At 39.2% G+C, this 26,084-nt stretch overlaps 1 gene segment (V, D, J or C); it reads left to right on the forward strand.

Annotated features, from left to right (window-relative positions):
* LOC123237656 overlaps positions 1 to 26,084 on the forward strand; it is a 264,496-nt gene that overhangs the window by 93,657 nt on the left and 144,755 nt on the right. Inside the window, 1 exon segment of the C gene segment in view lies at positions 2,199 to 2,243. Coding sequence covers positions 2,199 to 2,243 — 45 coding nt within the window.

The raw sequence follows: 26,084 nt of genomic DNA on the forward strand, positions 1-26,084 counted from the left end.
AAAAAACACTGTGAAACTGCATAAGTTCCTCATACCATGACTATTGGAGAAACAGCCATATGAGTTCAGGAAGGAAACAGGGAGTGGAATTTCTGAGCTCATTTGGGAAGTAAATAGGAAAATAAGAATCTTTAGCTAGAAGATTCCAGTGAAGAGACACAGCACTGTGACTATGCTAACTTGTTTTTTATACTAAGCACTGGGGCCAAGGAACCAGAGTGACTATCTTCTAAGGCAAGTCTGACTACTAGCCTCCAGTCATATGCTGTCAAAGGATGTATGGAATTGGGCATGAAAAGCCATCTTCAGGTACCTGAAAAGACTCTTCAAGGCGAGGAAGGGGCTTTAGGAACCCCAGAAGACTCATGGATGAGAAGGATCTCAGAATGTTAGCATGGGGAAGATCAAATGAGCAGAGCCAGTCAATAGGATTTTTTGCAGAAATAGATAAGGAGGATAAGTGCATTAGGAGAAGAAGCTTTTTGATTGCTCACATTAGGGGACCACTATAACTGTCTCTTCAGGTAAATCCTGAAGCTACTTTTCACAGCTACTCAGATAAATGTTTAGCCTTGATTTGGGGATATTCTAGATGAAAGATATTATATAATCTCATAAGGAAAGACCAAGGTAGAAAGGAAAGAATTAGACAGGAATGCCTCATTAATCCATTTAATGCACTTTATATAATTATATGCAGTAGATCCTACTAAATTTTCATTAAATTCCCATTGGCAACATTGACATTTTCCAAATCTTCCCAAGATTTTAATCCCATTGATTTACAGATTGGTACAGTCTTGGTGGCCGGACTGAGTGTTCCTGGGCCCCAGGTTCATTATTGGATTTTCCTCACAAATCTAAAGAAGGCTGCAGATAGATTCTTTGCTACCTTTTCCTTCTTTAAATGAAATCTAGTATAAGAGAAGGCTAAAGAAACTAAAATATAAGAAGAGGCCCTACAAAAAATTGCTGTCACTGAAAATCACTACTCAGTTACTTGGAGGAGGAATGTCTCCCTACTGAGAATAGGAAACTCCTGGTCTGTACTTGGAAATCCAGGCCATTTTAATCTGAAAGAACTAATTGAAAGGTTTATGTCTGGCAAGGGGTGGTGATTAAGATCCTGCAATGATAATTTTGGGTACTGGAGCTGGTTACAGTCTCCTTAAGTAAGAATGGTCTCTCTATAGCTACTTTATGGCTTCCAAGTCAGGCCAGACACCATCATTTGGCTCATAACTCATTTCTTAGACCAGTGATGGGCAAACTACAGCCCACGGGCCAGATGTGCCCCCCCTGAAATGTTCTATCTAACCAGGAGACATTATTCCTAATCTGATGAATACAATGAGTAGGATATAACACAATGAAACTTTGAAAGAGTTGCCTTAGAAACAAGCATTTCCTTTCCTTTGGCCCCCTCTTTAAAAAGTTTGCCCATCATTGTTTAAGCAAATCAGTCTATAGAGGGGGAAGGGTCCATTAAGGCCCTTTGAGTAAGAAGTGGTTAGTCAGAGTAAGGAAATAAAAATCTATAAGCAACTCAGTCCTAGAGAGTCAAGTCTAAAGACATGATCTATGTATCTTATTGTGAGTTTGTTTGTCATCCATGGATCTGTCTGAAAATTATTTTGATTTCTATCTTGGAAATGAAATTATGGATCAATAATTCTCACTCCAAGTATTCACAAAGCCTAATCTTTTTGTGTACTTAGAGGCAACTAACCTGTCTTCCAATTTAACTAGACAGAAGCTTAGAAACCAGAGACTGGAGACCAGTTTTTGTATAGCCACTAAAGGGACCCAAATTAATGTGACTACTTTGACTACTGGGGGAAAGGGACCTTCGTGACTGTCTCCACAGGTAAGTCATTTCAACGTCTTTCTCTGGCTTATTATCTTAACCTATCTTAACTGAAATGGGGAAGAAATCAGGAATTTTAGGGTGCCTAACAGAGGGACCAAGGTTACTACCCATGAGAGGTCATCTGTCTGGGCAAGAAAGCACTCTCTTTCTACTAAGCTACTCATAGAAAACTCTTCTAATTGCTTTAGTCATCCTTTACCCCTCTTCTGGGATCACTTCTATCTAGTTAACTCTCTACAAGGCTTTAATTTGGGGAAAACCCTGTGATCCCAGAGACATAAGTCAATTATTGCCTGGGACTAGGCAGACTTGTCCTAATGTGACAACTGGTTCGATATCTGGGGGAAAGGGACCATGGTGACTGTCTCCTCCGGTAAGTCATTCTAGCTTCTCACTCTAGCCATCTTCACTCTTTTGGGAAACTTAAGGAAAAGAATAGAAAAAAAAAGGTGCCCTATCTCTAAAATCTAATAGGAGAGTTCTTTCAGGGATCTTAGAAAAATCCATGGTTTCTTTGGGTTTAGAGGAGACTGACTGTGATTTTCCTGGATATAACTTAGATTCTTAAACAGTGGTCTTGAGATTCTTTATGACTCTAATGGATGATAGGTATTTCATTTAGTATTTTATATTTGTCAGGGGAGGTTTCTTGGCTGGGTTGATATTTTACTTTAGAAGTTGAATTGGGATTTTTATCTGGAGACATGATCAGCAGAGCTGACTGAGGTAGTAAAAATGCCCAGATGAGTGACTTGCCTGCAAACTATAAAATAGCCTAGAAGAAAAGGGAATTTACCAAGAAGTCAAGAGACAATTCTTTCAGAACTCATTTATCGCATTGGTTTCAATAGAGGAATACAGGTTCTCAGAAACTTCCCCTGAATAAGGTTCAATTCTGAAGTTTCAATGTGTATAGGCAGCCAGAATTAATGCTGAACTTGTGAATTATGATGAATAGATAAAATGCATATTAGAAATTATGTTGCTTTTGAAAATATTTTTTCCTGGGTAGTCAGAAGCAGAGGTCAAGGTTATATTTCTAGGTTTTAGTGAGACAAGAGTTGTAATTTCCCCAGCGCAGTATGCAGTACTGAGGCCAAGAGACTATTTCTTCAGGTAAAGATTCATGATTTTTTTTTGTTCATAAATGTAGGGTTCTTTGCAATGTTTAAAAGCATATCCTTTCAGATAAGCTTTCTAAAGAGGGACAGACTGAAATAAGAGGGCAAGTTGGGGCATGGGGGACAGATAGACAGGGACATGGGAATGATTTTGGAATGCAACTATTTCTGCCAGTTTGTTTCCTGAGTATACAAAGGACTTGAGGTTTTGTACAAAGGATTTGTTCAGAGACAAATACAGGATTTATATGCAGATAATAAAATCACTCTTAAGTGTTGAATGTTCCTCCTATAGGAATCCACTATAGAGTCATCTGGTGTAAAATATTATTATTTATCTTAATAAATATATATTTAGATACATTATCTGTAGTGTTACATGCAATTATGTTACATGTGTGTTATGTGCTTGTATATTCATGTGATAGCATGTGGTAAACATAGATACCTATCTATAGAAATACATGCATAAATTAAAATATCAAAAAGACTAGTGGAAGAGAAGTTGAGAGAGAAGAATGTAAAAGTTTAGTTGATTTATTAACAGTTGTAAGCTGAAGATGTTCAGTGAAGGCATTTATGTCTCTAAGTTAAAAGTGACAAATTGGATCAAGGAACAGCTCAAAAATTCCTTCTCCACTTCAGACAACTGAGAAATTGTTTTGCCAGGAGTTGCCAGCTTCTTTTATTTGTTTTATATAAAGTGGTTGAAACAGTTGGTCTCAGGTTACTTTTTTACTTTAAATAAAGAGGAAAGTTTAAACATAAAATGTTCCCTACAGAATAGGATAATATAATAATTATGATAATAATGTGATAATGTAATATAAGAAAATATGAAGATTTTTCAAAGAATATCTTAAGGTAGATTCTGAAAATGACTAAAACTATTCTATTTAAGTATTTAATTTTAAAATCATTCTTTTGACAGTCAAAAGTAATTTAAAACAATTCATTTAACTATGTTTACCATAATTCTTTAAATATTATCTTTGTTTCATTTAGAGTGAGTTAAAAACTTTATTTAAATTTCTACTTCAGATAAAGGAATATTTTTAAATCTTGAAAGATTCAAAATCTGTAGCTGAAAAAAGACAAATAGTGCACTTAAAAATTATAACATGAAAAATAGCGGTTATCCTGTGGATTTCCTCACGTTGAAAGGATTAAGATAAATAATCAAGTTACATAAAAACATTAAAAAAACATAAATTAAATTAAAAAATGCTTACAGGTAGAACCAAGATGGCACCCATTCATTGTCTGGCCTCATGCACCAGGGATCTGGAAAACAGGTGGCAGGAAACCAGCTACATCTTGATTCTATTCTAGGAAAAAGAAAAAAAAAACAATTGATTCATTTCCCCATTTCAGTTGAGAGGAAGTCATTTTTAGCTAGTTTTTTGCATAGTCCAAAATATCTGAAAATGTTCCACTGAGAAAAACAACACCTGGGTAATTTGTATTTCTTTCTTTTTTTCTTTTCTTTTTTTTTATTGGCAAGGAAGGAAGGTAATAAACATTTGGAGAGTAATTTTTAGTTCTTTGGATTTGTTTTTTTATTTTTTCCAGTCACTGCTTTTACCTCTGGGATTTTCTTAGTTTTGAAAGAGGCACTTAAATTTAGTAATTCCAAATTTTATTATGGCTTACTCATTCATCTAGCATATTTTTCATTTGGTTGATTTTTGTTTTAAGATAGTCTATTTTGAACCATTTCTGCTTCAAATATTATCTTTAGATTTTATTAAATTTTTAGATTTTCCTTTAAAGATAAAATAATATCAATTTTGAAATTCTAAGAAATTTAATATTTGATCGAAAATAAATTGAAAGATACAATTATCATATTTAATTTTTATATTCAATATCATATGAAGTTTGCCTACATTTTGAGAATTTTTAAATTTTTTTAAATTATAGAGGAAAAAATAAAAAATTCAAAGTTGAAATGCTATTTTCAATCAAAATCAAATTTTGATTTCCAAAATATATGGATTATAGCAAGAAAATACTTTCTTGATTAAGAAAAAACTAAAACTCAGAGCTATGTTGAAAATTGAACAGGCTTCTTTTCTTGAAGAACCAAACACTTCTAAAGGTGATAAGTTTATTCTAGTCTTTTCTTTTGATATTGCCATTTGGAACACAGACCATGCTCCATTGTGCCATTAATGTGGGTGGGCTGTTTTTGATCATGCCAGCTTTTAGCTGAGAGAGTCAAAGTAAAATGTTAAACAACTAATACCAACAAGATTATTTTATAAAAGAAATGGTTATAAAATGGGAACAAATGGACCCCTTCAATGCCAAGAGGCTCAGCTACATATTCCAATGACTGGTCAACTATAGGTAAGAAAACAGCTTTGACTGTTGCCCTTTTCATTATTTACCTAATCTATTTGGTGTCAGTTACTTTTTCTTGGTTTTGAAAAAATTTATTTTATGCATAAAGTTGAATTTTATTTCATTTCAATGAACATTTATTGAGTACCTGCTTAAGAAATACTTTGTAGATACATTTGTTAAAAGGATATCTATTAATACCACTTTATTAAATAATTGAAAGATCCTATAAATTTAATTTCTTCTAAATGACGTGTTAATTAGAAATTGTTATGAGCTAAATACAATATATTTAATAGTGTTTATGTGCATTAATATTTTATCAGTCTTTTAAAGTGCAATATTAGTAGTGTTTTTAAAGTAGCATTACTTGAAATAGCACATTAGAAAATTTAGATAATGCATATTTTCTATATTCTATACAATCATCTCACTGTCAGAGAATTAATTTGAAATCATATTATTCATTTAAATTAAAATATGTAGAATTTAAGTCTCAGATCTGTTTGGTGGCCTTTGCCTTCAAAGAGATTATCTCCAATTATTTCTTTGTTCATATAGATATTATTTATTAATATGCAGTCTCAGATCTGAAAATAGTTAACATCAATGCCATTATAAATTATAAATATTGCAAATTTTTTTCAGTTTTGAGAAAATTTCAGTTCAAGGGAGAATTTCTTTGCTATTCTGGAAAGCTGTCTAGAAAGATAGTGTCTAATGTGACAGGGGATTTCAGGGCATGGAGCCTGGTTATGGACAGGTGGAAGTAAGACTAAGAACATGTAGATTAATGCTAAGCTGCAGGATTTAAGGCAAAAAGAGCTAGAATGGAGAATGAAATTGACAAAGGGTAGAAAAAAGAGAACCAGTGAGAAACCTGAGGTTCAGATGATTATTTTGAATTGGTATCAGTAGGGTTTAACTAATTCAAGCCCCAAAAGATTATTTATTTTACCTCCTCTCTTTTCCAAACACCCCAAATGGCATCAGTGCCAGGGTAAATCTATAATGATCCCTTGCTGTGCTTCTGAACTAAATCGATCTGGGCTGAGTTGAACTAGGATAAAATGTGGCATCCACTCCAGTCACTTGAGGGGAGAGAAGTGAAGAAGCTCAGGATTAAATGGGACTGAGACTAGTCTATGCTGACCTCTAAATTGAACAGTACTCACTATGTGTAGCTGGATCTGGGCTGGAACTGGAGTTGAAGCCTAACTGATGCTAAAACAGAGATGAGATATAGTTGAAACTGAGACTGGGACTGAACTGATATGAGGCTAACTAGAACTAAGATTGAACCAGAAGTACAGACAGCATTGAGCCTGGAGCTGAGGGTAATCTAGAACTAGGACTGTATTAGAGTCGAAATTGAATTAGGGATACAGGATGAGGACAAGGGATGAGGTTGGAGCCAAGGCTCAGGTGAGCTTGAACTGGGGCTGGGATTGAGCTAGAGCCAGGGCTGGGCCAAAGCTGCGACTGAGGTTGAGTAGAGCTAGAGCTGGGGCTGCAACTGAGCTGGAGCTAAAGCTGAGGCTGGAGTTTGGGCTGAGCTAGAGCTAGGGTTTAAGCTTTGGCTTAGCTGGGGCTGGGACTGAGACTGGAGTTTAGGCTAGCATGGAGCTGGAGCTGGGGTTGAGGTTGAGGCTGAGCTAGAGCTGGGGCTGAGCTGGGGCTGGAATTGGGCCTGAGCTGAGTTGGGGTTGGGGCTGAGCTAGAGCTGGGACTGAAGCTGAACTAATACTGGAACTAAGCTGGGGCAGGACTAGTGCTTGGGCTAGGACTGAGCTAGGGCTGGGGCTGGGCTGGGGCTGAGGCTAGAAATGATCTAGAGCTGAGGCTGGGGCTGAAATGAGCTCTAGCTGGGGCTGCAGCTAGGGCTGTGGATGGGGCTGGGGCTGGGGCTGAGCTAGAGCTGTGGATGGAACTGAGCTCGAGTTGAGGCTGGGGCTGAGCTAGAGCTGAGATGGGCTGGGCTGAGCTCTAGCTGGTGCTATAGCTGAGACTGTGGATGGGGCTGGGGCTGAGCTGAGCTGGGACTGAAGCTAAGCTAATGCTCGAGCTGGGGCTGGGGCTGAGCTAGAGCTGTGGATGGAACTGAGCTCAAGTTGGGGCTGGGGCTGAGCTAGAGCTGAGACAGGCTGGGCTGAGCTCTAACTGGGGCTGCAGTTGAGGCTAGGCTGGGGCTGGGATTGGGGCTGAGCTGAGCTTGGGCTGGAGCTGAGCTAGAGCTGAGACGGGCTGAAATGAGCTCTAGCTGGGGCTGTAGCTAGGGCTGTGGATGGGGCTGGGGTCAGGGCTGAGCTGAGCTGGGGCTGGGGCTGAGCTAAGCTGAGATGGGCTGGGCTGAGCTCTAGCTGGTGCTATAGCTGAGGCTGCGGGCTGGGGCTGGGGCTGAGCTGAGCTGGGACTGAAGCTGAGCTAATGCTGGAGCTGGGGCTGGAACTGAGCTCGAGTTGGGGCTGGGGCTGAGCTAGAGCTGAGACAGGCTGGTTTGAGCTCTAGCTGGGGCTACAGCTTAGGCTCGGGATGGGCCTGGGGTTGGGGCTAAGCTGAGCTAGGGCTGGAACTGGTGCTTGGGCTAGGACTGAGCTAGAACTAGAGCTAGAACTAAACCTGAACCAGAGACAGGGTTGAGTGAGAGCTCTTAGCTCTCCTCCTGAGGGTGTATGGAGCTAGAGCTGGCTAGAGATGGGCTAACGGATGAGCTAGGACTAGATAGAGCTGGATCTGTGATTATGGCTGACCTGGAATTGAATTTGGGGCTGAGCTAGAAGCAAGCGATAGGAATGAATAGAAAGATAGGAAGTGGAGGTGAGCTAGAGTTTCTACTGAGAAGCAAAAAGAGGTAGAACCAGAACTAAAATGCTATGAATCTAAGCTGAAGCTGGAGCTGAGCTGAAGTTTGGTTAGGGGCTGATTCTGAGTTGGAGACAGAGCCTGGACTGAGCAGGAGTTGGAGCTGAGACTAGAGAGCTCACTGAACCTGTCTGTGCTGGAGCTAAAGTTGAAGCCAGAGATGATATTTAGCTAGAACTGGGGCTGGGGACGAAACTGAGCTACAGAGAGGATTTTGTAGAAGAGCTGGAGGGAGAGCTGAAGCGGGACTTAAACTAGTTCACGTTCAGCCATGTTCTTCATGACCTTGTTTGGAGTTTTCTTGGCAAAGGTACCAGAGTAGTTTGCTATTTCCTTTTCCAGCCCATTTTATAGATGTAGGAAACTAAGGCTAATAGGGTTAAGTGTCTTGCCCAGAGTCACACAGCTAGTAAATGTCTGAAGCCAGATTGAACTCATGAAGAGGAGTGTTCCTATTTGATCTGCTGTACCGCCTAGCTGGCCGAGACGTGGAACTAAAGCCAGGATAAAGTTAAAGCTCGAGCGAGTTGGAAGTGCAGCCAGCAGTAACTGAGCCTGGGGCTGGAGCTAGGAGTCACACTCCCCGAGGGCTCCCGCTGAGTCAGATCAGCCGAGAAAGTCGCAGCCAGGAGTGGGGGGCAAGCCAGAAGGACCACTGGCTGTACTCAGCCAGAACTGGAGCTGAGGCTTCACACTGACTCCATACTCACCTAGGCTGCAGTTGCACTGCAACTTATCCTCAAAGCCTTCTTCAGTGAGTGGAGCCGTTTGGGGACTGGTCTGCAACCCGTTTGGGCTGGGTTCTAGAGCTAAGGCAGAGCTAAAACTGATCCGTACTGAGCCCTCCAAGGAAGCCACTAGAAGTGTCGTCCAAACAACCCCTCTGCTGAGGTGTTTGGTAGGGGGTGGGAGAGGGCTAAGTGGGGAAGGAAGGCAGGCTAGGATGCAATGACAGCCTCGTAAACTGGCCTGGTTCATAGCAGTTCTCTTTGGCAACAGATGCTGGCTTAGCTCTTCTGGGGCTGCTTCCTCAGGACAGTTTGTTGCAGCAGATCTGACCTGCGCTGGGCTAGAGCTGAGGGCTGGGGCTGAGGCTGGGGCTGGGGCTGGGGCTGGGGCTGGAAGAAGGGAGCTAGAGCTGGGGTTGGAGCTGAACTAGAGCAAAGGCTGGGACTGGTGCTCTATGGAGCTAAAAACTAAGTTCAAATGAGCTTGGCTGAGCTAGTTCAGATCCCTACACACACTCCTGCTAGACCTCAGCTGGACAAGGGCTAGAATTAGCTCCATAAATTATTGCCCTATCCTGTAAACTGAATTGAACTGAGCTGAGGCTTTTCTGAATTAAACCCATGTTGGAACTGGGTTTATCTGGGCTGGCCCAAATGGATCAATGTGCTAGAAAGCTAAACAAGTGTTTAGGCTGACCTGGTTCCGTACTGATCCCCTGCTGAGTCATGCTGGATAGTCTGAGGCTATCTTCAGTCATTTCTAAACTGAATTGAAATTATCTGAACTGAAGGAACCGAGTTGGGCTCAGTCCATACAAAAGCCATCAGCTCAGCTGAGCCCAGTGCTACTTTGTACAGATGCCTGAGGAAAAGCTAAGCTAAACTGAGCTGAACTAGGATTGGTGATCTACTGATGTTGCTCTTACTTTACCTGAGTCTGTCCATGAGTATCCTCTTGGTCTGAGCCATATTGATCCATCGTCACAGAATTTTTGGGATGAGTTCTTCGTGAAGCCCTTGTTCCAGGTTAGCTCCTATAAAGGCTTTTGCTCATATCACCAGGGGCCTGTCTCCTGGGCACTAGACCCTTGAGATGAGGATGCATCATCATCTGTCTTTTTTCCTTGTCTAAAAAGATGTTACATTTTTAGTTCTGGGGATTTGGAAGGCTCCAGGAACTAAACACACCACCACCCATACAGAAATATACATGTACTGTCTAGATTAATGAAGAAAATTTTCTCCATAAGGATGACTAGTTTCCCTAACCTTATACAATAACTATGTTTTCAGGCTTAAATAGATCAAAGAAAAGCTCCTTTTGGTGTTCCCAGAAGCTGACAGATTTTAGCCTAAAGACTTTGGCTTATCTCTCTGGATAGTAGAGCCTAAGAGGTGGATGAGCTTTTGAAATATAGCCAAAATGGTAAAGAGGCTAATCTGGCTTAGAGAGAATTTTATTTACTTCCATGTCTCTCTATTTTTGACAATCACCAACAATGGTTTTGTTTGTTTGTTTGTTCATTTTGCCAGAGGATACTTCTAGAGGTTCTTAATTGGTGAGGCCTTCTCAAAGTAAAATATGTAAAATAAAATCCATAGAATTACAAGTGAAAAATAAATTTTATTGGAAATTCAATGAATAAGATATTAATTTTAATGTATTTTTAAGTTCACAGACCCCCAATTAAGTTTCCCTATTTAGGTGAAAGTCTTGGGGGTTGTCATTTCCCCATTTCTGAAAGGCTGATCCCTTCAGAAATATGCATCCTCATGTGTGGTGCCTTCACTGGCAATGCTTAGGTGCCAAGCCCTATAGGGAGCCCATGCTGTGGTGGCTATCTCCTATTTGGAGTGGATGAGCAGAAAATGGGGCATGTGCATAAAATGCATTAAAAGGAAGGTGTGATATACACTCCTTTGGAGAGTCAGCTCACTGCACTTAATTTGCTCCTGCATGTCACCTATAACTTTACAAAGGAATTAGCTATTTTGCCCACTGCTTTGGGCTTAGTACTCTTGAAAAAGCTTTCATTTTTAACATTTCTCCTCTTCCTTCTTTTTTGTCCTCCCTGATTTCTTCCTCAGCTTCCCCATCTGCACCAAATCTCTTCTCCCTCTCGCCATGTTTGAATTCCCAAGTGGAAGATGCCCCTGTGGCTGTGGGTTGTTTGGCTAAGGATTTTCTACCGGATTCCATTAAATTCTCCTGGACCTACCAAAATCAAAGTGCTGTAAGTAGCACAGATTTAAAGATCTTCCCATCTCAAATGAGCGGCCCTACATACACAGCCACCTCCCAAGTGATCCTCCCTGCCTTGGATGTCCTTCAAGACAGTTACTTGGTATGTAAGGCCAGCCATCTCAGCAGCAACAAGCAAGTTCAAGTTTCCCTCCCAGGTAAGATCCTTTATCTCTTCTCTCCTCCCTACCCTTGCTTTGGTTCCATGAATCAGAACTACCCTGTAATTTCAAGGGGTACAAGACACCCCAGCTGAAAGCACAGGACATGCCACACACATAGGCATATCAAGATACACAAGCATAAGTCCGTATACAAATATAACACACAGACACACCAAAGTCCATACACGCAATGCCCATATATTTGCTTGTGCTCCTCCCTAGCTCTAATGGGCTCAAAAGGGAGGTCAGATTTAAGGGGGCTATTGGGCAGACCTCCATTCTAGATGCTGATCCTTCTATTCCAAACTTCCTTCAATCCTCAGAATCATCCCTTGCAAAAGCAATCATCTTGGCAGGGTCCTAACTTGTCCCTTTGCTGGCTTGTGTTTCTATCCAGATACCACCACCAGTTCCCCTAATGTGACCGTGTACGTCCCACCCCGTGATGCATTCTCCAACACTGGCGGACGCACATCCAAGCTCATCTGTCAAGTCACTGACTTCAGGCCAAAGGACATCAAGTTGACATGGCTTCGGGAGGGGAGGCCAGTTTCATCAGGCTTCTCTACGGGTCAGGTCCTCCCTGACGGCTCTGGAACCTACTTCTTGCAGAGCAGCCTGATAATTAATGAGAGCGACTGGCTCAGCCAGAGCACATTCACTTGCCGAGTAGAACACTCCAATGCCCAGTTCCAGAAGAACGTTTCCTCTAACTGTGCCATCAGTAAGTGATGTTTAGAAGTGGGTTGGAAATCTCAGCCTTCTCACTTCTAAGGTTCTGCCTAATTCATAAAAAATCCCCAGAAAAATACTCTTCCCCAGGAAATTTTCCCTAACTCAAGGCTTGCTCCTAGAGAAAAAAATGGACCAACATACACCTAAATGTGCTGAAAATGTAGATTCTACCAGGCTTTAATCCTAGTGATATGATCAGCACCCACTTAGAACTAAGATCAGCTCTACTAAACATGAATCTGGTTTCTTCAGAAGTCTCAAACACTGATGATGGCTGCTTAATTACTTCCCATCCTGCCTCATCAATAATGCTTAACAGAATCCCCCTTCTCTTTATTTACTTATAAGGAGCACACTGGGGAAAGAGTGTGTGGAAACTCATTCTATATATTCTCTATCAGAGCTCCTTAAATCACTTTAGATAGCCAACAATCCAACTAGAAAAGTTTTACATTCTTCTCCTCTGATTGAGGAATGAATGAAAAGAAATAGAAGCATACTGCTTCATAAGAGGTTAGGTTAGAGATAAGAAAGGGAGTCCTGGGAGTATTACCCAGCAGTCTTTGGAGTGGATCATTGAATAAAGGTGAGAATGGGCTTCCTTGGGACCAGGAGGAGCATAGGAAATTCCCTTTAGTCAGATGACTGAAGTTTATACCTGCCTGGAAGAGTAGTTCCAGAGACTTCTGTAGAATTTATCAAATCCATAAACTCAAGATTGCTGGCCACTTGATCAAAAAGAAAGCACTCAAGCCCACAGTGAGTATGCATGAAGAAAAAGCGTTATGAGAGAGGAAAAGCATTAAAGGAAAAGAAAGAGATCCATAGGAAACACTACTGGTATTTGGAGCGTCAGTGTAATTTTGTCTCTCTTTGCCTCCTTTTGGAAACTAAATATGACTTTTCCTTTAATATAGACACAGATTCAACAATTGAAGCTTTTGCCATCCCCCCCTCCTTTGCAAGTATCTTCGTTACTAAATCAGCAAAATTAACCTGTGTAGTCACAAACCTGCCCACCTATGACAGTTTGAGCATTTCCTGGACTGGTAAGGATGGACAGATTCTGAAAACTACCACTAAAGTATCCGGCAGCCACCCCAATGGTACCTTTACTGCTGAGGGAGAAGCCACAGTCTGTTTAGAGGAATGGAATTCAGGGGATGTATTCAAATGCATCGTGACTCATTCTGATCATCCTGTTCCCTTGAAGAAAGAAATCTTTAAGCCACAGGGTAAGGGTTCCAAATTTCTCCTCCTTATCATCTTTCCTCCCTCCCCTTAACCCAGAAATTGGCCCATCTAGGGTCAGATGATACTATCTTGGAGGCCATATGACTGGGGGACTTTTGAATCTTGTGGAGTCTCTGAAAAAATTTTGAGTTCATCTGTCTAGATTTAGGAAGACCAAACAAAGGTCCTCAGTCTTTTTCCCTTAGAGCAAAAACAATGAAGTCTCAGACCAGGAAAGGATCAGTAGATCTTCCTTTTCCTCTTACTCCTTCTTCCCAACCTTTTTCTCATCCTTCCACATGCTGCTCTTGAATTATTGGAAAAGACTGAAAGAGTCTTTAAATTTGAGCACCATTACACAAAACTCTTTTCTAAGATTTCAGAGGCCCCAAGAGCCTCTTTTCCTACTTTCTCCTACTAAACCCCAGACTCACCACAAGACTCTCCTACCTAAATCTGGTCATGCCTTTATGCTGTGACTATGAGCTCTCTACTGTCAGATCAGTCATTTTCAAGCCAACTTCATCTAATTTCTCTTTGCTTACAGAAGTTGACCTGCATGCTCCAGCTGTCTACCTGTTGCCTCCAAATCCTGAGGAACTGAGCCTGAGGGAATCAGCTACTCTAACCTGCCTGATGAAAGACTTCTCCCCAGCAGATGTGTTTGTCCAATGGCTGCACAAAGGACAGCCCATACCCTCAGAGAAATATGTCACCAGCAGGCCCCATCAGGATCCTCAGAAAAGTGGTCGCTACTACTCCTACAGTACCCTGACAGTGTCGGAGGAACACTGGAGTGCAGGGGATTCTTACACCTGTATGGTAGCTCATGAAGCATTGCCCTTGTCGTCAACTGAGAGGACCGTGGACAAGTCCACTGGTAAACCCACCTTGGTCAATGTCTCCCTTGTGCTATCTGACACATCCAGTACCTGTTACTGAGAGGGTATAATCTTGGTCAGCCTCTTCTTTCTATCCCTACAGGTCCTACCCTCACCATCTAGCTCATTCATGGGGCAGATTCTGGGGACCTTTGGGCCAACTGAATCTCCAAAGGAGTATTTAATATTATATGAATGAAATGAGAAACTGCATTTTATAAAAATTAGAAATAAAAAAACAACTTTACAAAGAGGTTTTGGTTCTGGTTCTGTAGTAAATAATGGTATCTGACTCTCCCCAAGCTTCTCTCTGTGCAACATTACTTTCCTGACCCTGTTACTTCACCTCACTCCTAAAATTATTTGCCTACATACACACACACACACACACACACACACACACACTCACACACACACACACACACACACACACACACACACACACACACACACCACCTTAGACCTTACCTCCTTGATCATCTCTCCCCAACTTTTCTTCACATTTACAATTCCTTCAACCCCATGTTGCTCAGATGCTACAAATACAGTTCATGTTTCTTAGCCCTTCAGAACAAGTTTTGCATGTGTGGATACACACACACACACACACACACACACACACACACACACCATCTCTAGACTAAGTAAATAAAAACTTCTTCTCTGGCAGGGAGATATGAGCACTTAGAGAATTTTGACATGGACTTTTTTTAGCCAATGGAATCCTTTTGTCCCTTAGTAAGTAAGATATGCATTTTCCCACTTAAAATATCCAGCTCTTTGAGAGAGAGGAGAAAGGAAGCAATGCTTCTTACAATAACTTCAGTTATTTAACTACATATTTCAGTGCCTAGTGATATAGAATTCCAAATCCCATATCCCTCTGATCATTTTAATGATCCCTTTAATGCCCTAATCTGGGCTTTAAGTGGAATCCTGGCTATTTTATCTCCTCATGTTCAAGGGAGTGGGCCTCAGGGTCCCAGGGATAAGTGATTCCTGACTTAAGAGAAAGGATTATTTCAAAACAATACTCCCATTTTCTCTCTCTGATATATGGCTGATGATCCTAATCCTAAGGCAGCAAGCACATCATATTCAAAGAGTATGAGCTGATGGAATCAAAATAGGAGAAAACCAGTCTTGAAAACTGAAGGGAGAGATTTGATACCAAATATGACCTTGCTGAATGACCTCCATGGAAGGAGTCAAGGGTCACCTTTTCAAAAGACTAGAGAAATATCTAAAGGACCTCAGTTGAATAAGCTTACCCGTCTGGCCTCCTTGTTAGAAGTTACATGAGAATGGAATTACAAGTAGCCCTAGAAAGACCTAGTAATGACCCTTCATCCAAAGAATTTATGCCTCTAGTGGAGGCTGTACCTGACAAGGGAAAAGAAAATTCATTCAGCAGTTATCTGCTATCCAGTGATAGAAGTCCAAACAGAGCAACATATACTTTGGTACAGGATATGATACTTAATTAAGGAAAAATTAATAATTTCTAGAAAGACTCTTTTCAAGACCTTTAATCTGCCCTAAAATCTTAGCAAAATGCAGGTCAAAGCAACCAAAAGGACATCCAGCCCTAATGAAGTTGATGTGTTGACCAGATTTTCATGTGAAAAGTCAATATTCTCTAATTTCCCTGAATAACACAGAAGCTAGAGAAACCATTTGGTTCCCTAGCTAAACCTTCTTCTCTGATACCTTCAAATAAATCTGTTCCTAAACACATCCTAGGGATCCCAGCAAGAAAATCTAAATTTCCCAAAAATCCTTTGGTTCCTTTACCCCAAGCTCAATTCCATTTTAGCAGAAACACCTGAACATCTTTGTGAAAAACTAAGGCTATATGATGAATCTTTCTTTATGTAGCCCAGCCTTAGTTCCTCCAAGATATCAGATGGTCCTATTGCCCTCAGTAATCATCTGCAATCAAGAACTTCAAATCCTTTCTCCTATTTAGTCATAATTTCTTGAGGAAAAATAAAACTATGAAATTCTATTAGATTACCTATACAGACATACATAGAAAATTCATTTTATGTGGAAGAGCTGAGAGAGGAAAATTATGCTACAGAAATTTGTGGTCAGAAAAATAGAAATAACAGAAACTAAGAAATAGTAGACAATAGAAATGATGCTTTAAACAGCATCCTAGTAATATTATCTTAACATCAGTATATCCTAGTGTTGGGACATTATCGTTTTTCCTACATTTCTAATTAACGAGAAGTTTTATGATCCAAGTGTTTACCAGTTTAATTCTTCCATATGAATCCAAAAGTATTGTGCCTGACCATGACTGAAGGGGGGAGAAAGAAATGGAAGATGTTATCATCAATTATCAGTGTCAGTTCCCTTATTTGACATAGATTTACATGGTCATATAAAGATATCTTCAAGGAATCAGCACAGTAGATTTCAAGTACATTCTATTCCTTTTCTTGTGGACAACTGGATACAGCAGCTTAGGACTCATAGAGAAAACATTAAGCTACCTCCTTAGATCTTGTCTCATTTGCTCCCACAGTTACAGAGTGAGCTATCTCCCTGCCTCTGCTCCCACTTTCCCCAATTCTTCTCTTTAACCCTTGATTCTACAAAGAAAGTATTTTTCATAATCTAATTTGGAAAAGATAGTCTTGAAATCAATCATAATTCATTAAACTCTTGGTTTGTCCATTTGCCTCAGCTCATTCAGAGTTCACATCCATCTCATTCCTCTTATCCAAAATGTTATCATTTAAGAAAATTTGAAGATCTATTGATCCTCAAGATTTCTCAAGTCCAAATAAGAATAGAGGTGCAAAATGTTCCTTAGTGCCTAGATGGACTAGGAGAAGTCTAAACCAAGATTTTCATGCACATGTATGTATCCTTACACATAGATGTACTCATTTCTCACATTAACTATCATCAGCTTTCTGTCTCTTTCTTCCTTTCTTTTATTGAACTCATTGTTCTCATGCTCTGGCCATCCATAAGAGTGGCACAGAGTTAAATCACTATGGCACAAATGTGCAAATCAGAATTCAGTTTTAAATAGTGACTTTAATCTTGTCATCAGCACTATATAGAGGTTCTTGTGAGACTGTAGGAAAAGTTTCCCTTTCTAAATGCATATTCATCCCCCTTTTCTGCATTTCCTCTCACAGTGTCTTACTAAATTTTCAGTTATGTTATTTTTCTAGGTCACTGGCTCCTCCAATACTTTCAACCTTCTTATTTCTAGACATCTGGCTCTGATCCTGAATGACCATAGATTTCCTCATAGAAAATGCACCTAAGAAATTTCTAATTACCAGTTTTGTCCTATTAACAGCTTCTCCCAAAGTAGCAAAATCCTCTGTCTAGTCCCAGTCCCAAAGTGACTAATTCTAACATTGATCCTTCTATTCTCTCTTCAAAACCCATAAAGAAGGGGAAGTGAATGCTGAAGAAGAAGGATTTGAGAATCTGTGGACAACAGCCTCAACTTTCATCGTCCTCTTTCTGCTGAGTCTTTTTTACAGTACGACAGTCACTCTATTCAAGGTAAGAGGACAAGGATACATACAGTTTAAGCAAGCATGTGTTCAAGGAAGTATGGTGTGAGCACCTTTCTTTTTAGTAAAGTTATGATGCTATTATTAAATAATTACATATTCATGTAAACCTGAAGATATAGTTACACATATATTTAGTCAACAATACTAGATTGACAGTGTGAAATCTGCCTTGCATTTAATTGCATGTGTACTGCTATAAGCATTACAGATTTTTACTGCTATAAATTACTACTGGTTTGAGTATACTTGTTTCTCATTTTGCTGTTATATTCATTTGACTGTTTTGTGTTTCATGTATAATAACGTTTATTTGTTAACTGTTTTGAATGTATGCTCTTGCTAATATTAAGTTGTATTTTCTATAGAAATTCACATCTGGCTCAAGATAAGGATTCCCTAGTTATCAGCAAAACTGGTACTAGTGGAAAACTAAACTTTCCAGAAATTAGCAAATAAGGGAAAGAAAACTGTGCTTTCCAAAGGCAACTATGAACTAAAAAAGATTCTACTGAAGCAGTGTCACCCACCACCCCTACCCCACCCCAGCCTACATATATACACACTCAATAAACTCCATTAGTTCCTCAGTTGTCTTCAGAATCAAATATAAAATTCTCTGTTTAGCTATCAAAGCCCTTCATAACCTAGTGCTACCACACACACACCACATCTTGAAGTGCGTATGCCTTTCCAGTCTTCCTGCACTTTACACTCCCCTGTGTATCATTCCATCCAATGACACCAAACACTTTACTATTTCTTGAAAAAGACATTGCTTCTTCAGACTTCAAGCACATTCCTGTACCTGGTATGTTTTCCTTCCTCATCTCTATTTCTAACTTTCCTGGCTTCCTTTAAGATTTAACTTAAATATCATCTTATACAGTAAGTCTTTCCCATCCCCTCATTATTTTAGTATCTTCTCTTTGTTAGTTATTTTCTATTTTTCATATATAACAAATATATTCATATATGTATATATTTTATTTTTGTTTATACATATTTGTTTGCTTTTATCTCCTCCATTAGATTTTGAGCTCCTTCAGGGCAAGGATTGTCTTTTGCCTTTTGGTATCTCTGCTGCTTAGGACAGTAACTGGCACATAGTAGGTTTAGCAAATATTTATTAACTGATTGTAAAAGATCTCATCTCTAATATATAGGGGCACAATTTGAGAACTCTATAGGAAGCACAATTGGCATTATCTCTTCAAATCTAGCTTGAAAAGTCCTCAAAGGCCATTTAGTACAAACCATCATTTTGCAGATGAGGACATAGAGGCCCAGGGAGGTTAATTCAGGTCCTCTGACTCCAGAGTCAGGGTTATTTCCATTTTGTCACTTTCATTATTCTGAACTTTCTACAGCGAATTCACACAGATCCCTTTTTTACCTTTTTTTCACAGGTAAAATAAATTCATCCTTGAAAAATAAACATCTGAAAACAAAGAGCTTGGACCAAAAGAAGAGATAATTCCCTGAAGCTTTGACCCAAGCTTCCTAACTGATAATATTCACCATTTCAACAATTCTTGGAAACCTAAGAGGCTCCCAATCGTATGGAGATGGTGAAAAGGGACGGGTACTTAACTTTTTATTTCCATGCGGTTTTCCTATATCCTCTTATTACTTCATGTATAACTCATCTCTTTCATTCTCCTTCATGTCTAACCTCCTAAAATTAGGATTTAAAAGAAAAATAATGCATATTCCTGAGCCCAACAATGTATTTTACTACTTTACAAACTAATAGAAAATAAAAGCTGTTGTAAACCACAAGATCATTCTGAAATAAATAAATTTATATATGTGTATATATATCATATTATGTCACAATGGTTTTTATTAGAATCACTAAAAAATTACAAAGGCCTTGACATTTTTTCCTACCCTGGGAATTCACTGAGGGATACTCTTAATTAATCTGAGATTCATGGATGGCTGTGTTATTTTGAAATTCAAAACCCAGTTTTGCTTTATATTAGGAAAGTCAAGTGATTCATGTATAAGGGTAGGCCTTGGAAAAGGACACTGTTGTAAAGGCCAGAAGAAATGTAAAGGTCAGAATGTAAGGGGTAAAAATAAAAGGAATGGATTAAATTTATAAGAATGTGCTCACCAGGAATTCAATTCCAAATGACTTTTTATGGTAGTTTATTTACAAAAGGAGAAAGAGTAAAAGTAAGAAAATCAGAGAGTAGATATTTACTCTGGCCCAGTTTGAACAAGGCAGGGCTTAAGAGTCCCCACCAAAGGGGGCCCAGAGGTAAATTAAACAAGAGTTTTAGCAACAAGGACTCCTCCAAGATAAGGGGCCTCTCTGGAGGCTAGTACCTCCAGAACAAGCCAGGGAAAGGAGTCAGACTTTTTTACTCACCCATGTGATAGTTCTAAAGGAAAATAGAAAAGCAGTCTGAGATCCTCAGTCAGAGTTCCTCCAGGGTCAAGTTGAAGGTGAAAGATCTTTCTCACAGGAAGTTCTTGTCACTTTGAAAGGCCATCCTTTTCATCACTTCCTGTGTCTTCCTCCCACTTTACATGGACCAATTACAGCTAAAGTTTTGCTTAGGACTGCCCAGGGGGCCATCATTCGATTCTGATTCATCACTCACTATCTCTCACATGGGTCACAGACCTCCTCCACTTAAGGATAAGTGGAGTGTATACACTTCTGGTAATTAAATCTAAAAATGGGCAGGGGAGAGGTAAATTGATCTTCAAAATTCCCCCTTGTGATCATTTGGTAGATCAGTCTCCCTAGCTGATCATTTGACATAATCAACTTGTCTCCCTAAAAATCTTCTAGCTACAGATGAATACAATATTCCACCTTCTAAGAGGGAACTACAATAGTTAGAGGTAAGAGAGAAATAGAAGAGAGGGAAAGTAAAACCAATGTTTTGCTAGATGCATTGACAAAAATCCAATTGAGGGTAGTCCCCATTGGCATAAAAATATACATTAAAAATAAATGTGTTCAACCCCCTTCAGTTCAATCAATTGCACCCCAAACTTCATTCTGGATCTTCTTGATGCACTGTAGGTTTCTGCAGGCATCTTTCTCCAAATAGTTTATTTTGGGGATCCAAGGAGTAAACAAGCATCTTTCCCTGAAATTTTTCTCAAACAAATTTTTAAATTGTGGATTTTATGAAAACATATACAATCCTCCCTGAGGTGGGTGTTGACCAACACACAGATCAACTTAGGATACATAGTTGAGTTATGGGGTGTAGCAAAAGAAAAACCAAAAACTTAAAAAGAAAAACAAATGGAAGAAAATGAAACTTTGGGAGAAAGAAAAAATTCAAAATCAAATTAAAATATCAAAAATATATGTATATAAAATTTTCTGAGTAAATAAGAATAAATTCATAACAATACCCTTGTATTAGGGTCCAACTGAAGAAAATTCTGTCCCACAAGTCTGCAGGACAAAATGCAGTAATATTGCACTTACCCATTGGCAGTCAGGACTACAGGAAGTTGCCATGCTATAAGAGAGAAAAAAGGACTAGATTTTCACATGAAAGGGAAGTGTCATTCCCTCATCTGATTTTACCTTCACTCTCAGAGATAGGGAGATTGAGGATGATAACCAAATTTTGGTACTTGTCCAAATGCAAGATGGGGAAGGCCTGAGTCTGACATATGTCAAACAACCGCAACCTTGAACCTCAAAGAAGTCCTCTGTCTTGGCACAGATTCTCATCAATCCCACTAGGATTGGTTTGGTCCTTTTTGACCTTGTACATCTTTGCACTGTATAATGGCTCTTTTGTTCCATTCTCCTGGAATCAGACACAAACATTAATCACAATCCCATAACATTTATCAATAAATGGCAGAATTTCTATAGTCTAAAGCTTTGGGGTATGCATTACTATTAGAACAAATATACATATTTTAAACTTATATTACTGCAAAATGAAAAAAGTAATAGTGATTATATGTACTTTAAGTACAAGAAAAAAGAAAAAAATCAAATATTCTATTAAAATAAAAAGAAAGGCAATAATAAAATAAAAATTCAGGAATTCAATGTGTTCCCAATATCAGTGTCCACTTGTCTATGGATTTTTACCTTCAATGCGTGTGACAGGATATAGTCAATCAGTTTCAATAGAAGGTACTCTCTTTACATGTGAGCAATGAGTATAAGAGTCCTTCTCTCCAATTTTTATAACTGTTGGAGTTGTTAACAGTTTTGGAAATGGACCTTTCCAGGATGGCTGAGTTGCTCCAGGATGCTGGAAGCTCTTTATGTACACCTTGTCTCTTGGGTCCAAGTCATGAAATGAAAAGTCTATTGGTCCCACTTGTACTGCAACTCCGGATTCATGGAGTTCATGCAGTTTGTGCTGCAATTCCTGTATATAGGAAGCAATAGAAGTATCTCCCCCTAACAGTGATGTATATGCAAGAGAAAAAGGCTTAGCCTGTATAGGAGGATGTCCAAAAACCATCTCAAATGATGAGATGTGTAAATCTCCACTGGACCTGCTTCTAAGATAAAATGGGGCCAGAGAAAGAATTTCAGGCCATTTTAAATGGATCTCAGTGCATTATTTGGAAATCATAGTTTTAAGATATGATTTAAGTTCATTGTTTCAAATTGGCCTGAGCTCTGGGGATGACATGGTACATGGAATTTGGGAGTTATCCCCAAACCAAAATATACTTAAGATAAAACTGAATCAGTAAAATGATTTCTTCTGTCCGAATCAATACATCCAGGCAGGCCAAAGCAAGGAATAATCTCTTTTAAAAAGCACCTCGGCAACAAAAGCCCCTGTGGCCCAGGTAGTAGGAAATGCTTCTGGCCATCTGGTCAGTAGATACACTATGATTACACAAATTATGTCCAGTCTTTGGCATTGTTAAAAATTTGCAGGTGTTCAAAGGGTGCATAAGCCAAAGGACACCCGCCAAAAGCTTTGCCATGAAAGGCATGTTGGTTATATGCTTGGAGGGTAGAGTAGGCTGTACACACTTTAGAGGCTATAGTAGTTATACCAGGGGCTATCCATGCTCTTTTAACAGAGTCCAAAATGCCCTGGGTACCAAAGTGACAGTTTTTATGCACAAATTGGCAAATTTCTTGATAAAAACTTCTAGGGAGTAGGGAGTTTCCTTCAGATGACACCCATGCTTCATTAATCTATTTTGCTTTACATTTTTGTTTCCATTTTTCCATTTCTTTTTCATTATAGGAAAGTAATCAGTGATTGTTAATGTTAAAATTAATTCAGGCCCCCCTTCTATGACCTATAGATTTGCAGTGGTATCTGCCTGGTCATTTTCCCTAGAGACAGGGTCAATGCCACCTTTATGGGCAGAGCAATGAACTACAGCTAAGGCTTTGGGTAGGTGGAGAGCAGAAAGAACTTTATTAATAATTTTTGCATTAGCTATAGATTTTCCAGCTGAGTTAAAAATCCTCTCTGAAGCCATAATATACCCACTGAATGACAAATTCCAAATGCATATCTAGAATCTGTATAAATTGTTACCTTTTTATCTTGGCAATTATACAAGCATGTTTTAGGACTATAAACTCTGCACCTTGAGCACTTGAAGTTGACCATACAGTGGCAAATGTTGTGACTACAGCAGCTCCAGTGTAACATATGTCATCCCTCATGAAAGAAGAACCATCAGTAAATAAGACTAGATCTGAGTTGTCTAAAGGCATGTCCAGGAGATTATCTAGAGACTTTTAAGCCATGGACACTAGTGTTTCACAGCTATGTAATGTTTCTTCTGAGACTGGTAAATCAGGAAGCAATGTGGCAGGATTAAGAGTTGTACAATATTTTAAAGTAATATTTTCATTATTTAACAAGGTTAATTCATGCCTTATAATTCTTTGATCCAAAAATGCCTGTGTTCTATGCCTTAGCAACAATGTTTCTACTTCATGTGGGCACATAATTGTTAATGGGCATTCCAATACTAGATCAACAGCTTTTGTTACCAATAAAGCTGTAGCAGTTACACCTCTAAGACATGGTGGTGCTCCTGAAACTACTGGGTTCAGATGGGCCAAATAATAAACAACTGTATGCTGAGAAGGTCCCAAAGTTTGAGTTAAACACCAGAAGCTACCCCTCTCCACTCATGTACATACAAAGTAAATGGTTTGTTGTAATCTGAGATGCCTAGAGCAGGGGCAGATAGCCTGTTTTAGATTTGACAGAGCTGACAGGCATTCTGGCTCTAATCTAAGTGGTTCAGAGAGTGAATCTTTTGTTAGTTCTATAAGGGGTTTAGTAATTTCCCCATATCAAGGGATCTATTGTCTACAGAACCCTGGTGCTCCTAAGATTGCTCTTAATTGTTTCTTAGTGGTAGGAACACTCAATTATTGAATATTTTCAGTGCACTTAGGAGAAATGGAATGGGCACCAGCAGTTAAAATAACCCTAAATATTCCACTTTGGGGATACACCATTGAACCTTTTCCTTTGAGACCTTGTAGCCACTTTTATATAATTCTAAAAGATGTTTACTATCTTCTTGATTTGCTGCATCATTTGGTGAGGCCAAGAGAAAATCATTCACATATTTAATTAACTTACACTTTTAAATTTCTATAATATACATTAGGTTCATTACTATGTGGGGGGAATGTATAGGGATAATTGGCATTAAAATATCAGGGTCTGGAAAATAAAATGTTTTACTTTTTGATTCCAAGGCCCTTACCCCATCTCCCCCCACCAATTGCACCTTCATAAAGATGCTTGAGCATTTTTCTGGGATCCCCCATGCTGAGGGGAATTTTCACCCTGGGTATATCATGGAAAAGCTCCACTTTTTATATACTGTTGTTGGGCATTTTGTTGTGTATTATCATTTGTCTCATTTGGAATATTTTTCCTTTATTGTTTTTGTTATAATTTTGACTATTATTATATCTGTTATTTCTAAATTTACCATTATTCCTAAAATTTATGTTATTGAATACCTGATTCTAGTTCTGCAATTTAACATTAAGTGGCCTTGTTTTCCACGTAAATAATATTTTGGTGATTTATTTGTGGGTTCTTGCAAAGGGGCTAGAGTCATTCCTTGATTTTTTGGTTTTTCTTTTAACATTTTATTTTCTTTCTTTAAGACCACCATTGATTCATAGTACTTATCATGTTTTTCTGCATGGCCCTTAAAAATATAGACTGCTACCCTCCTCAATTCCTCGAGATTCATAGAGTCGCAATATAGGCATTTAGTCCTAAAGTAGTTTTTGACCACTGTACAACAATTCTCAACAAATTGTCTACACATTTGTCTAATATCCCATTCTCTGGACAAATCAAGGTCTATATATCTGTTTCCCACCTTAATAAGTCTGTCCATAAACTGGGAGGGAGTTTCATAGATTTCTTGTTTGGTCTTTTGAATTTTAACCATTTATCAGGCCTTTTGGAGCAAGCTCTCATAGCTGTCAATAATGCTCCTCTGGCCTGGCATGGTTTTATGCAAACTTTCTTATTATTGGGGTTCCAATTTCAATTTTCAGTCAGCCAATTTTCACTCCCCTACCTTGCTTCTGATTAGCAAGAGAGATGATTTTATTTTTCTTTCTCTTTGTCAGAAAATTTTGTAATAGATTTTCAATATCCACCCAATTGGGGTCAAATGTTTTGAATATGTTCTCCAATTTTTTTTATGATTCAGATTGATTCTTCTTTGAAAAAAGGAATGTCTTCTTTGAATCTATTTAGATCTTGGGGGGGTGAAGGATGAATGGTGTCTTAAAGACTCCACATCTCCATTTTTATTGAAGGTGGGTGCTTCCCTTAAGGGGAATAAGCTTTTAACTGAATTATTTTGTGTTCCTGCCTCTAGGCTCCATGTTTGGTTTTCAATGAGATTGGTAAAGGGAGGATAAAGAGGGGTTGGAGGAGAGAAGGAAGAATTGGAGGCATCAGGGATGGGAGGAGGAATAGGTTGAGGAGGAGCTGGGGTAACAGCAGGGATGGGGGGAGGAATGGGAGAGGGGTTGGGGCAGCAGCAGGGACTTGGGGAGGGATGAGTTGAGAAGGAGGAGGAGCAGAATTTTGTAGGGAAAGGTGGGTGAGAGACTGAGTGGACTCTGATAATGAGAAAGTATGGAGAGATAAATCTCTCTTACTCTGGGGGGTTTTAAGTTCTTTTCAATGGTTTTCATAAAAGCCTTGAACTCTCCCAAACTCTCCTTCACATTTTCCTGTCGATTCTCAAGTTGAGATTTTAGTTCATCTATTAATTGAGTGGTAGGAGGTAGGACTGGACAAGAAATGTGTTGTACAGGACCAGGCTGAGATAAATGTCTCATTTGCATCTCTAACATACTTAGCTAGACA

The sequence above is a fragment of the Gracilinanus agilis genome, chromosome 2 (assembly GCF_016433145.1).
Source record: "Gracilinanus agilis isolate LMUSP501 chromosome 2, AgileGrace, whole genome shotgun sequence".
Classification (NCBI taxonomy): domain Eukaryota; kingdom Metazoa; phylum Chordata; class Mammalia; order Didelphimorphia; family Didelphidae; genus Gracilinanus; species Gracilinanus agilis.